The sequence below is a fragment of the Marmota flaviventris genome, chromosome 15 (assembly GCF_047511675.1).
Source record: "Marmota flaviventris isolate mMarFla1 chromosome 15, mMarFla1.hap1, whole genome shotgun sequence".
In the NCBI taxonomy this organism is placed as follows: domain Eukaryota; kingdom Metazoa; phylum Chordata; class Mammalia; order Rodentia; family Sciuridae; genus Marmota; species Marmota flaviventris.
In genome coordinates this window covers 53,120,663-53,135,779 of record NC_092512.1, presented here as the reverse complement: position 1 = coordinate 53,135,779, position 15,117 = coordinate 53,120,663, and the positions used below count along the sequence as shown (strand labels likewise).

General features: G+C 33.5%; 1 protein-coding gene across 1 annotated transcript in view; it reads left to right on the top strand.

Moving 5' to 3' along the window:
- The window catches only part of Zbtb10 (zinc finger and BTB domain containing 10), a 37,090-nt gene extending 23,629 nt beyond the window's left edge, over nt 1-13,461 (top strand). The window contains exons 3-6 of the mRNA XM_027953211.2: nt 3,474-3,572; nt 7,773-7,949; nt 8,149-8,321; nt 8,586-13,461. Coding sequence (XP_027809012.1) covers nt 3,474-3,572; nt 7,773-7,949; nt 8,149-8,321; nt 8,586-8,891 — 755 coding nt within the window. The 3' untranslated portion in view covers nt 8,892-13,461. The remainder of the gene's footprint in view (nt 1-3,473; nt 3,573-7,772; nt 7,950-8,148; nt 8,322-8,585) is intronic.
- Nucleotides 13,462-15,117: the final 1,656 nt, after the last annotated feature.

The following is a 15,117-nucleotide window of genomic DNA, read 5'->3' as shown; positions in this document are numbered from 1 at the left end:
CTAATAACTTCAGTGTCTTTAACTTCTCCCTTTCTTAGTGATTCCTGTTAGCATTTAAATGTTTGCTTCCACCTTAAAATTTTTTTTTTTTCCTATTTTTCCTCCCCTTCTGGTACTGGGAGTTGAACCCCAGGGCACTTTACCACCAAGCTATATCACCAGTCCTTCTTATTTTTTTATTTTGAGGTAGCATCTTACTAAGTGTTGGAGGCTTTCCAGAGCTTGCCATCTTTTTGCCTCAGCCTCCCAAGTCATTGCTATTATAGATGTGCTTCACCACATCCAGCTGTCAAAACCAATTCTGTTTCTCCCTCTTTTCTTTTATAGCTAAATTTTCCAAAAGATTGTCTATTTTATCTATTAATTAGTCGTATTCTATTCATAACCCTGGCCATTTCTTATTCCTTTCATTTGCCCCACTGACCTACCAGAATCACTCTTAAGATTACTTTACACATTACTTTAAAATGAAAGTAATGTGCATTTTTAGACCTCATCTTGAATTTAGGCACAAATTCTGAAAAAGTAGATTACCTTTTCCCTGAAAGCTTTTTCTTTTTCTAACTCATTAAATGCTAAGATTTTTCAATATACTTGGTCAGAGTTTCTTTCATGTTTCTCAGTTTTACTTCCCATCTGTATTCTGACAACTCAAAAGATTTTTTTTTTTTTTTTTTTTAGTACTGGGGCTTGAACCCAGGGATGCTTAACCAGAGCCATCTCTGTAGCCCAGCCCTTTTTATTTTTTATTTTGAGACAGGGTCTAGCCAAGTTGCTTAGGGACTCACTAAGTTGCTGAGGCTGCCTTTGAACCTGCGATGGTCCTTCTGCCTCATCTTCCCTAGCCACTGGGATTACAGTTGCCTGGCAGACGTTTTGATTTCCAGCTTAAGCACCAAATCTTCAGTTTTATTTATTTAGCAGTACTTGGGTTGACCCAGGCTGTACTCTGAGTTAACTCCCAGCCTTTTTGTTTTGTTTTGAGACGGGGTCTAAGATGCCCAGGCTGTCCTTTAAGTTAGGATTCCCCTGCCTCAGCCTTCTGAGGCATAGGAACTATTGATATGTACTGTTCTCAGCCTTTAGTAACTATTAGAATCAGACTGTGTATTTAAGATTGCTGGGCCTCACCTCTAAAGTTTGTGATTTGTCTAGAATGGGGCCTAAATTATAAATTGTACTTTATAAATTGTACTTCCAGCAAATTTCTGATGATGCTGGTTTAGAGACTTTGAGAACCACTGGGTTAGAGAAATGAGTTCTTTCACAGTTGGGATTCAATCCCAGGCTTACCCCTTTAATTCACCACCCTTATCCCAAACATAATTCCACTTTGTAGGTATGTCAGATTTTAATATGTTCATGGTAAACATCGATTATCTTCCCCTCCCCCTCCTAGGTTTCCTTGGCTACCATTGGTATATACTCGAAATTTCCCTGGAACTGACCTCTCACCCCAATATTCAGTCTGTTGCCAAGCCCAGTATTACCTACACAAGTGTCAAATTCATCCACTTTTTTCCTTTACCATTCTCATCTCTCACCTGGGTTGCTAAAATAGCTTTCTTAGTGATCTCCTTTTAATGTATTGCCCTCCTTTAATTTGTAACAAGTCATATCACATGCACTGTGTGTGTTGCTTGTTGCCAGAGGATCCAAACTATGATCTCTTATGTGCTAGGCAAGCACTGTACTACTGAGTTATACTCCCCACCCCTGCAATGCTTGGGTTGACCCAAGCTGTACTCTACCACTGAGTTAACTCCCAACCTTTTTGTTTTGTTTTGAGACAGGGTCTAAGATGCCCATGCTGTCTTTAAACTTATGTTCTCCTGCCTCAGCCTTCTGAGGCATAGGAACTATGGACATGTGCTGTTAACTCATTTTTTTAAGGCAAATGAGTTAACTTCCTATTTAAAGATTTTTTAAAATGCTTACCGTAGCCTGTAAGGATCTATACAATCAGTTACACATGCTTGACCATCATTTTATGCGACTTTTTTTTTTTTTTTTTTTTTACAATCATGCAATCCTACTAACCTCTCAGTATTTCAGAATGAAATTTGGTGATTTTGGACTTCATAATTATACACTAGAACCATTGCTGTGTAGTGCTTCATTGTAAGAATATACAGTAATTTATTTGCCCACTGTAAATATTTTTGAATAAGTATCTAATTAGGTAAGAGGTTTTTTAAATATTTGTTTCATTGTTTAATCTTGCGTACAGACCATCAAGGATGGTTGATAACAAAGATAAATGAATCTTTATTGGGAAGTATAGGGGAGATCGTTCACAGGGACATTTTAAAAATGTCTTCACACATCTAAGCATTTTTAAAAATAGAGGAGAGTTTGGTACAGTTGGTATGATACTAGAGCAGAATCAGAAAACTATATATTAATCTACACTAAAAAGTCTGAAGTTCATCCTAAAATCTCTGGTGAGCCATCAAAAATGTTTAAAGACTTGTTTTAGAACAAGAAATATTAGGAAATTAGAAGAAGTATGAACATTTATAATTTGGAAGAAAGGAAGCCAGAAACTCATTTCACTAGTTGACTATTCCAGCAAAGTACTGAAGGTAGTGGAATTGAACAGATTTGCAGGAAATTTCATAGATTTGCAACCAGAAGTATTCATTTCATTAACATCCTTTTTTTTCCTTTACAATCCTATAACAAATCCTTTCCATATATTAAGATTAGTTCTTAAGAATACTTCTTTTCTGAAGTCATTACCTACCATTCTAACTTTAATTTACCTCTTCCACTTTTGAACCATTAGAGAAACACCAGTCTGTCTTCATATTTTTTACTTCTTGGTATAAGCAATAACAGGTATCTTTTTGGATGTCAGGCACTATTATAATAATATTTGGCTTGCATTATTATCCAGTTAAATTCCTATATCAAATTTATGATACAGTGGATTTAAATGAGGAAACTGAGGCAAGTGGTCAGGTAGGCAATAACAGTTAGGATTGGCACCTAATTGACCTTGACTCTAAAGCTATTCCTAACCAGTATTCTGTACTTACTGTTTGCGTGTTCTTGTGGTTGAGAACCACGTCTAAATCTTAAAAATTATCAGTTCATAAATTATTCAGGTATATTATTCTATCTCCTCATTCATATTGAGTAATATTTAATTAAATTTAGTACATCTAACATGATTTTTCACATTAGTTTTCCAAGTACTTTAAATAAAAAATATCAGGAACATGTTAGCATTTGTTGAACGAGTAATTTGGAGAGCATTTAGAAAGACATCAATAAGAAATGAACAGTTCTCGCTGTCCTGGAACTTAACTTTGTTTTCTGTGCCTTATTGTGTTCAGTACATAGTACATAACCAATACTTGCACATGATCCTTTTATTTAATCTGCATAAAAATCAATTCTAAGAAAGTGGTATTTTGGATAGAGGCTATGGTGTGACTTGTCAGTAATATCCTACATGTTATTTTCAGATTTGGATGGTGCTCTACTCTCAGGGCCTGATGGTGATAGGAATATGAATGCAAATTTATTGGCTGAAGCCTGCTCTGGTCAAGATGGAGGTGATGCTGGTAGGTACAGTTAAATTTTTAGCAAGAGTGCATTTAGGAGGGTTTGGGAAGTGTTTGTATTTGTGTTTACTGGGGTCTACTACAGTTTCTTTCCCCTAAGTGTAAAATTACTTTCAGTCTGTGGTAATATTGCTTATGAGGACTTTGGAAATTTGGTAATACAAATTGATGTTTCTGGTTTTGTTTGGGGGGGCTCATTTAGAGTTTTTAAAACTCAAATATCAAAGAAAATATGGCTTCCTGCTAGTGAATAAATGGAATAATAATTACCAGACTGGTACTCTAATGTATTTTAATTCTTTTTGATGCAAATATAATAGTATGATTGTTGATGGTTATAGAAAATGTTGATTAATTCTAAGTAGCAATATTTGTATTGGGAATACTTGGGATACTTGATGCATACAAAGATTCCATGATTATGTTACTAGTAAAATAGAGTTAAAATAAATGGGTTTCTCTATTAACTAATAAAGCTAGTAGAAGAATGATCGAATTAGAGAAATACCTGTTTATTGATTCCAATAGAAATCATTTAAGATCATCAGTGGATGTTAAGCCACTATTGGGCTTGTCCCACTATGATTGGGTGAAAGATTGTTAGGAAACAACATATTCACATCATCTCAAACTCATCCCACATATTTCTTCTAATTTCAAAGGAGAAGAGCTATCTTTTGAGAGATCCAGGGAACAAAATAATAAAAGCAACTATTAAAACTTAGTATTGTTAACAAAGGAACAAACAAATTGAGCTGATGCATTGCACTAGCTGTCACACAACATAACCTGTGTAGTAGTCTTGAAATGTATTTATCCTGAATATAATTGTGAAGGAAATAGTCAGAAAAATCTAAGTAAATCCAGCCACATAGCAGGTAGTCCAAACTCTATCATGTCATGAAATACAAGCTGAGGAACCACTAGATTAAAGGAGACCAGCTAAATATGCAGTATGTGTCTTGGATAGATAAGGGTCAAATAGGATTTAAAGGGGATGGCATTTGGGGAACAGTTGGAAATGTGGGCTATGTGGTATGTGTTAATATTCAATTTTAAATTTCTTGAATGTGCTATGGTTTTGCAGGGGAATAGTCTGATAATAATAGTTTAATAATAATCCTGTATTTAGGCTTAAATTATGTTTTTGTGAGCTTTTTGACCACTGTGACTAAAAATCCTGAAAACAATAATTTTGGAGAAAGAAACATTTATTTGGGTCTCTCGGTTTCAGAGATCTCAGTTGATAGATAGCCAACTTTACCTTTTGAGGTCTAAGGTGAGGCAGAACATTGTGGTGAAGGTGTATGGTGGAGGAAAGCAGCTGGGAGCCTGGCACCGGGAAGCAGAGAGAAACTTCTTTCATCAAGGACAAAATAAATACCCCAAAGGAATACCCCAATGCCTTACCTCCTCCATCCACACCCTGTCTGCCTGCATTTACCCCCATTTAGTCTGTATCAGGGGATTAATGCACTGGTTAGGTTAAAACTCTCATATAACTCAGTCATTTCACCTCTAAACTTTCTTGCATTGTCTCACATGTGACCTTTTGGGGGGGACACCTCTTATCTAAACCATAACAAAGTACAAGTTTTAAAAGTGTATAAAAATGTCTGTATACACACAAAAAACATGGCAAAGTTAAAATTATTAAAGTGTCAAGGGTTATGGATCTTTAATTATTCAACTTTAATTATTCAACTTCTGTATCTTTGGAATCCTTTTCAAAGTTGATGGAAATGAGAGGACATCTAAGGAAATCTATAAACAAAGTAGTTAGGAGGCTCTACACACAGTATACACTAAACAAAATTAAGTCAGTGGTTTTGAAGACATTTTCTCAAGGTGGTTTCCCCTGATTGTTGAAAAGTATTTTAAAAGTTTTGAAATTAGTAATATGGGAATTAGTGATATTACTTTTTTAAAGATTTTCTTTACTTATATAGACAATAGTTAATATTTATCAAGAGTATTTTATTGCACTTGCTTTCTTGATTCAGAAATCTAAAAAGCTAAGATTTCTGACAGTAGTTTTCCAGGTATTTTGGAGGAGTCAAAAATGCTAAATATATTAACTTTTCAACAAATAATTGGAGGGCATATATTTTGCACATTAGATATATAAAGGAGAGAAAAACTTCCTGGAGCCCCAATTTTATTTAGAAACATGGAACTTAAAATTGATAGATTGTGCTCTCACTGCCGCCTCACTTCAAAATTCTGAAAACTTTCTCCCTAATAGTAGTACATTAAAGTTATATTATATATAATTATAGTTTCAGAGTCCTTTTTTTTTTAATTTCCTCTCATAACCTCATTGCCTTTGTAGCTTAAAAGGGAGCATATGCTTGTGTCATCTGTGGCCTCATTGCAGCTCAGAAGTGGGGCCTTTCTTTTTCCATATTTTTTAATTGGTTGGTTATAATTATTTAAGGGTGGGATTTATTGTTACACATTCATATATGCACATGCTGTAATTTGACCAGTATCGTTTCCCAATATTTTCTCTTTCCCTCCCTCTTGTTCTTTTCCTCTGATCACTTAGAGATCTTTCTTTCTTTTTTATATTTTTAGTTGTAGACACAATATCTTTATTTATATTTAGTTGTAGACAAAATACCTTTATTTTTATTTTATATTTTTAATGTGGTGCTAAGGTTTGAACCCAGTATCTTAAATGTGTGAGGCAAGTAAGTGTTCCCCTTGGAGGGCTTTCTTTTTAATTTTTTTTTAGTTGTTGGTAGACCTTTATTTTATTTATTTATACACAGTGCTGGAAATCTAACCCATTGCCTCACACATGCAAGGCAAGTGCACTACCACTGAACCAAAGCCCCAGACCCCCTGGAGGGCTTTCTTGACATCAAAAAAATGGGTGAAATAGGGGCTAGGGTTGTGACTCAGCAGTAGAGCACTTGCTTAGCACATGTGAGGCACTAGGTTCACTCCTCAGCACCACATAAAAATAAACAAAATAAAGGTATTGTGTTCATCTACAACTAAAAAATATATTTTAAAAAAGTGGGTTAACATATCCCAAGGGAAAAAACATTTGGTAGTAACAAAGTATATTTAACAATATTTTAGAGACCTTTTTACTTCTTTTGGTATTGTTTCACCAAAGAGACCTTTTAAGAAAGGTGACATGTCTGGTTATAATATGGTAGCATTTCTTTCTTTCTTTCTTCTTTTTTTTTAATCAAAACCATGTGGCATTCATTATAGAAAATTTTATTGCATATTGAATATCCCTTAAACTGAATGATTGGGATCAATGTTTAAGATGTTGGAGTTTTTGAGTATTTGCTTAGACTTTACTGGTTAACAACTTTAATCTGAAAATCCAAAATGCTCCCAAATCTGAAACTTTTGAGCATTATGTTGGTGCTCAAGATTTTGGGTTTGGGAACATTTCTGAAAGGACAGGTTTTCAGATTAGGGATACTCAACCTGTGTTGCTGCATGAATGAGCTATGCATATATATATCTTAGAAGATGAAAGTGTAAGTTCCTTAAGTAGGAGCCTGATTGCCACGGAGGAACACTGAGGCTGGTATGGTTGAAATGGAATGATAAAGGGCAAGGTGCCAGGGATAAGACTTTGAAGAATAATGGAGGTCTTTTTTGACTTTTTAACATGAATTGAGGTGTGTAGCCCTTGAAGGCTTTTGAGTAGACTGGTGACAGGTTTTAAAAGAATCTGTGATTACCAGGCAGAGTAAACTCTCTGGAATGGTAATAGTGGAAGCCAGGAGACAAGTTGGCAGTCATTGAAAATAACCCCAGACAAATAAAATTTATTAAAAAAAGAAAATAACTCCAGAGGCTAGAATTGATGGTTGATTGGACCTGAGTGGCAATAACTGGAGGATTCTGGATATATTCCTGTTGTTCAAAGATTCTTGGATTCAAGGAGTTACATACAAATTCCTGATGGAAAAAATCTAGAAGAAGGTAATTCCTGCCTGTGTTAATCCACTTTCTGTTCCTATAACAAAGCACCAGAGATTGAGGTATTTTATAAAGAAAAGATTTAGTTAGCTCACAGTTCTGGGGACTTGGGTATTTTTATTCAGCTAGTTTATATTAAGATGTTCTATCACTGCTTATAGGCTATAGATTGTATTTTGTTTTTTGACTGATGAAAGAGATCTTTACTGCCATCATTACTTCAAGCTCACTTTTCTATTGTATTAGGTACTTCACATGATTTCAAGTATGGTTTGATGCCTGGTCCATCAAGTGATTTCAAGTATGGATTAATACCAGGTACTTCAAATGATTTCAAGTATGGATTGCTACCAGGTGCTTCAAATGATTTCAAGTATGGATTATTGCCAGAATCGTGGCCAAAACAAGAAACTTGGGAAAATGGCAAGTATTGGTCAATCAAACAAATTCAGAATTCCTAAAGAATTTTTAAACATTAAAATCTTCCATATTCTAGGCTTTAGCAATAGCCCTATATCATTTACTGTTTTAGAGATACAGATAGAAGAAATTTTGATAGCAAGTCTTCTGTTTAATAATATATAATGAGTGCTCTTTAAATTTTTTTTCTTAATTCTTAAAGGTGAATCATCTCTAATCATGAACAAATTAAAATGCCCTCATTGTAGCTATGTAGCCAAATACAGACGAACACTAAAAAGGCACTTGCTCATTCATACGGGAGTGAGATCATTTAGCTGTGATATTTGTGGAAAGCTGTTTACTCGGAGAGAACATGTAAAAAGACATTCCCTGGTAAGTAACTTTAAATACAACTGATCTTTGAGATAAAATATAGTTATGTCAGTGATGTTTAAAGTATTTTAACAGTTACTTACAAATTTAAGGATGATTCTTAAATCAATTCTTTGTTTAAAGCAATTTATGTGAACTGATGCTCATCTTCATACAGAAAAACATTGGCATATTCACTCATTATTAAATGCATGATTTGAGTGGTTCAAATGCTTTCTATTTCTATACTATCCTTATATTGGATTTTTCCCCCCCTTTAATTAGGTGCATAAAAAGGATAAAAAATACAAATGTATGGTGTGTAAGAAGATCTTCATGTTAGCAGCCAGTGTTGGAATAAGACATGGATCTCGACGCTATGGTGTTTGTGTAGACTGTGCAGATAAATCACAACCAGGAGGGCAAGAAGGTATAGATCAGGGGCAGGATACAGAATTCCCTCGGGATGAAGAGTATGAGGAGAATGAAGTAGGAGAAGCTGATGAAGAGCTGGTTGATGATGGAGAAGATCAGAATGATCCATCTAGATGGGATGAATCAGGAGATGTCTGTATGTCTCTGGATAATTAACTGACCTGCTACTATACTCCTCAAGGATGCTGCATTTGGACATAATATGAATCGACAATTTGGATTGTTGAACTTGAAGGCTTGCAAAATATGGTACATGCTGGATGGTAGTTATGTTGCTGTGAAAACTGTAGGGTCAAAGCCTTATAGCAAAAAAAAAAAAAAATTATATTTGCACAGGACTATACAGCAAACAACCATGTGGTTGGATTACATGGAGTCCCCACATATTCAGTTAACAAAGTAAAATATTTTTTATTTATAGGATATACAGTAACTATTTGGGTACTATGAAAATATAGTACCTATCCTTAATAGAGCTTACATTCATGTGCCACTTTAACATGAGTGAAGAAAATCCATTTATGGAAGTACAGTGACAGTTGACCCAATCACTTTGTCCATCAAACCACTCAGGCTAGTTTGTACTAGTAGAGTTTTGTTTCTATTTTTATTTTTATTAATTTTATTTTTTTTAATACAGATTTTCAGTGAGGGGCTTTTTCAACCCCAATGGTTCTATTTTCTTGTATTTTTCCATTTTAATTTGCTTCATAACTTAAACCAAGTCTCTTCTAGTCTTAGGTATTTCTCAGTTTTGTGCTGATGGGCATGTTTATAAGAACTGGAGAGGTAATTTATTGGAATGAACTAACTGACTTCCCCCAACCCTTCTTTCCTTTTTTTGACATGAATTTTACTACTTCACAAATGAAGAATGATGTTGCAGAGTTACCATGGTGAAGTTGACAAATACCACTAAAATGATTATGATTTATAAGTAACTTTCTCCTGCTGCTCTAATCTGATAAATGGTTACTATATGACGTTTTCTGACATGGTATTTGGTTTTGGGTATCTGTTACTTTGGCACTATTCTTGTTTGCCTCTTATTATTTTTGCCAGTGTACTATACCTCAGCCTTATTTGAAAGATAGAAATCTGATCAAAAAAGTCATAGAAACAATAAGTAAAATGATTTGTTTTATAATTTATCCTCCATGTCCAGTTTGGTTAGCTTGTTATGCAATATAAGTGAAATATCAGGTTTTTACTCCTGTGCCCTCTTTATCATTAAAATTAACGCAAAATGTTCATTCTCTTTTGTTTCATACTTACCGGATATTGAGTGTTTCGAAATTATGGTTAATTTATTTTTCCATTCTTCAAAGTCACTACACCTTGAATATAGTCTTACTAGTCCCCATGATTCAACAATCTACGAATGTCTTTATTTTATAAATAAAGTTTTGAGAGGCTTTATTAAGTTCTTTAGGGTACAAAGGAGGTGATATATTAAGTTGTAATTATTAGATTATTTAGCCTGGTGATGAATGAATTGCTATATGTGGAAGTCTCAGAAACATTTCACCTATTATTAATGTGGACATTTATCAGGAGCATAATATATAAGATTGAGGGACATCATTTTCAGCTTTCTTTTAAATAAAAATTGAGTATATTTTCCTATTTTATATCAGGTAACTAAATTATGTTAGCTGTGTGGAAATTTTTGCAAAGATGCTTTGACAGATAAATTCTTTTGGTGCTCCATCTAATCAAAGTTGAAAAGTTGATTTTTTTTTTTTTAAAGAGACAAGCTTTTTCATTGTCTCTGATTTCAGTAGAATAATGGTTTAATGTTAGTGATGTTTCTGCTTGGGTAAATCAGAAATAAAAGGTTAGTTACATGGTAACTAACTTTTTGTCATCTTTATTATAGTTTCCTCATGACTATAAGCCTGACAGATGAACAGTTTGGGTTTGATTTTTTTGTTTGTTTAAAACTGAAGAGTACATCTTATTCTCAGTGTTCTAGACAAATAAGTAAAATGTAATTCTAGTGAGGTCCAAAGTAGAAATTAGTTGGGCAAAGATACTATGAATGAAAAAGTATTTTAAGCGTAAAATGTTCTGCTTTGTGAATAATGTAAGTATAGTATAAAGATTTCTTTCATCCCATTTATCCCCTTCCTTTAAAATAAACCATAGTTTACAATTGGTAGATCTGTCTATATATAAATATATATTAAAGAGCAAAGATATATATCTAAAAAAAATCACCTAAGTCTGCTTTATTAGACTATAGTTCACTTATTGCATAGAAACTGGACTTGGCTTTACATTCTTAATGTACTTTTACTTTTCCTCAAGATATGAACTTATTCTCTTGAAACTGAATTTCCTTTTATTACTTAAATCATTTATGTATATCTGGTAAATTATGACCAAATTTTTTGTTAGATTGCATACAGTAAATTGAAATACATATGTGGTACACTACGGGATTGTTGTGCATTTGTTTTGGTTTTAGTTGGAAACAAGGTTTGATGTAGATGGTTTGTTAATGTTAATTTAAAATATTCTAATTGTCCATTACCTTCAATGTTGTGTTGTGACAGATTTGGCTATATTTTTAGTCATCTGAAATATGATACTTTAAAAGTTTGTTTTTAGGTAATCCAAAGGAAAAAATGTTTATACTCTTGAATATATTAGCCTCAGCCTATATAAAAATTTCTTTGAAGTAAACATTTTACCAGAAACAGAATTGACAGATTTTTCTACTTGCCGTCTGCCTAACTTATTATGTTTCATGATCTCGAGGGACTGCCTTTTTCCCTTCTAGATCTTTTTTAAAAAATAGTTTTAGTACTAAGGTATACTACTGGACGTTTCTATTTTTTTAAGTATATTCTTTTTCTGACTTACAGTACAACAATTTCAGGAAGTTAATAGATACTAAGAACTTATGATTGGTCTTGAGGTAACAATGAAATGAATACTCATAATTTTGTCTGGAACTCTGGCAGAATTATGTGTTAAACATTTGAAGTTTTCTCGTGATTTATATTTTAAATAAAAAATATTTTAGAGCTTTTAATTTTAATGAAGGGGAAGAGTTTAAACTTTCATATTTACTTTAGTAACAGGCCCTCTCAAGTCAAGATCTTATATTTCTTAGGATTCTGAGACAGTTACTTCCATATGGTCTCCTCTTTGTCATGGTTCTTGGCCCTTGTTTTTTTTTTTTTTTTTGTTTGTTTGTTTTTATTCACTAGATAATTTTCTGAATTTTAGTAAGCAATTGAGAGTTTAAAAAAGAAACATAGTAGGAAGAGGAAACTGGACAGTAAAGGAGTATCTTTGAAATTTGTGATAGAGGGAGCTCTAGCTGGTTAAAGTTGAGTCATCCTAATGGAGAATAGTGAGCTGAATGAGTTAATTCATTTAAAGTTTTTAGAACACTGGAACTTACTAGTACATAATACATTTCAGTTTAACAATAGATGTGAACCAAGAGGAAAAATAGAAATAAAAGATGGTAGAAAGGAGGAAAATAAAGGATTAGGATTTGGAAATTCATTAGTATGATTTAGTATAAAAGGCCTGAAGATGACTGGAGTAGTATAATATGGGGGATGGTGTGATGAAAAATAGATTTTAAAAACAAATCTTAAAATTTAAAGCTTTAATAAGCTTTTGTTTGTAGGGTTTTCTGAACATAGCATGAAAGGTTTAAATTCATTTTTCTGAATAAGATTCCAAAAGCTACCAGTTTCTTTTGAGTGCCCACACTTGCCATTGTTCTGTATACATTATTTTGTGTAATCCCTATAAAGTAGGTGCTATTGTCTCCATTTTATAGATAAGGAAAGGCTCAGAAATTTAACGCAGCTATAATAAGAGCTGGGATTTGATCAGGTCTGATTCTGAAGCCCAAGCTCTTTCTGGGAGGCTCTATTGCTGCCTCATTAAACAACTTTTTTGTAGAATTCCAGCTCTTTAATGGAGTCTATGGAGATTTATATTTTCCCTACAAAATAGCTATGTTAGGAATTTTGTGAGTATCCCTCCTCCCGTCAATAAGCATCCTTACTACTCTTTCCTCCTGACAAAGCAATTGTTTAGTCACTTTGACTTAAATAAGACACACAACCTCAGTGTAGCATATATTATTAGTGGGCTGTGGCATTTTCATTTTTAAAAGAATGATTTTTAATCTGAAGAACTAGATTTGAGCCCCAGTTTTTGTGCCGTTCAGTCACCCGGATCCTTAAACTTAACTATGGTACATAATATACACACTTAGAACTACAAACAGGCATTTTCTTAGTCACTTTAGGATAAAGTTTTTTGTTTTCCTGCTGTATCCCTGCATTCAAGTGAAGTTGAACAATCCTAAGTAGTATGAAATGTGTTAGGGATAAGCACACATAAAGATATTTTCTAGCCCTGAATTTTATGACATTGTGTACTTAAAATTAGAGTACACTAGCCAGTGAGAACAAGATTCTGGGTTGAGGAGAGAGATGGTTGAGGCCATTATCAAATGGGAGAATCAGCATTTTAAACACTGTAAACATAGAACACTTTCTTCTGCCTGCTGTTTGTAAAAGCTCTCTGGGAAGATCTTTTACGAAGACCAATTTTTTAAAAATGTAATTTACCTACCTAATATAAGTGTCCTAAGACATGTATGTAACTTCCAAGACTGTTTTGTTTGTGTATTTAGAAAATACACAAGAATCTTTATCAAACCTAAAAATATAAACTTGTGAGCACTAAACTGCACCTGGCTTTGTGAATTTTATTGACTCTGGCATTTAATTCAAATTTCTTTGTATAAATTTAGACTAATTGGGACAAGGGGAACACTTTTGGAAACTTTGACTTATGTGTAATTTGGAAATCTCTTGTTTTTAAGTTTTACAAATTTGAATTGTAGAATATTATGAGGGGTTTATTTATTTGTATGTTTTTATATGAAAGTACATAAATGACTCAAACTACCTCCTAGTCCTCAGAGAGTTGCTTTAATTAATTAATAGCAGTTATTTGTGTATTAAGTATATGTCTCATCTTTATTTAAGGACTAGCTACAGGTTTTAGTAAATATCTAAAAAATATAATTACCTTATAATTACATTTGTGCATAAACTTGGGGGAAATGGGTTAAAAAGCAAAAATGAGCTGCTTTATTCCATATTTACTGAATATTGGACCAATGGATTACAAGTAAATATATAATATAAATATCAAGCCTTTAAAACATTGTTAATGTAGAGAGAATATACTTAAATAATTTTCATAGTTTTTTAATAGCAGAACAAAGTAAATCACAGAATGGTTAGATACTCTGATTTTATTAAAATGAACTTCAGTTTAGTTTGGAGAAGGGCAAAGTGAACAGGAGGTTGGGGTGGTACATAGCATATAATGGCAAGTTATCTTTAAACATCTAAAAAACTGTTGTGTAGGAGAATTATTAAGATTTATTGTAGTGAGCCAGACATGCTAGCACAAGCTTGTAATCTCAGCTACTAAGGAGGCTGAGGCAGGAGGATTCCAAGTTCAAGGCCAGCCTATCTTAAAATAGAAAATGGTAGGGATTTAGGTTAATGATAAAAGTATGGGGTGGGATGTGTGTCAACACACATTCTGTGTGGTTCCAAAAATTAATGATTAGGATAGCATGGCTCAAGATTAAGAAGTAGTTTTTATTACTTAGTTGTAGTACTGGGGATTGAACCCAGGTTGCTGATTTCAGCTATATCCTCAGTCTTTTTTGTTTTGAGACAGGGCTTTACTAGCTTGATTAGGATGGCCTCAAATTTGGTGGTCCTGCCTCACTCAACCTCCCCAGTCAGAATTACAGTCATATACCCCCATGCCCAGCATTAAGCAGTTTTTTAAAAAATATTTTTATTTAGTTTTAGGTGGACACAATATCTTTATTTTTATGTGGTGCAAAGGTCGAACTCGGTGCCTCATGTGTGCTAGGTGCACGCTCCACCACTTTAGCCACAAGCCAGCCCCAAGCAGTTTTTTAAGATGAAAAATTTGGGTTGTTTGGGAGGAGGGATAAGGCAATCTACTACTGCAGATGGTCAAAGTAAAGTTAAAGATTACCTGACAATCACTTTAGCTAAGGCAGTATTGACCAAACATTTCTGTTTCAGAGTCAGTTTTTTAAAAGTGTTGGGACCATCATAATTCTTAGCTTTTTGTTTTAATTAGTAAACAAAATAATTGGCTTGTGTATTGTGGTTATATATAAATATTTCATGAATATTTTCACACAAATTTGGAAAATTTTAGAATTGAGAATTTAGAAGTTGGGTTAGAGCTATAACTTAGAGCACTTGCTTAGCACATGTGAGGCCCTGGGTTCAATCCTCCTCACCACATAAAAATAAGTAAGTGTATAAAAAGAATGTAGAAG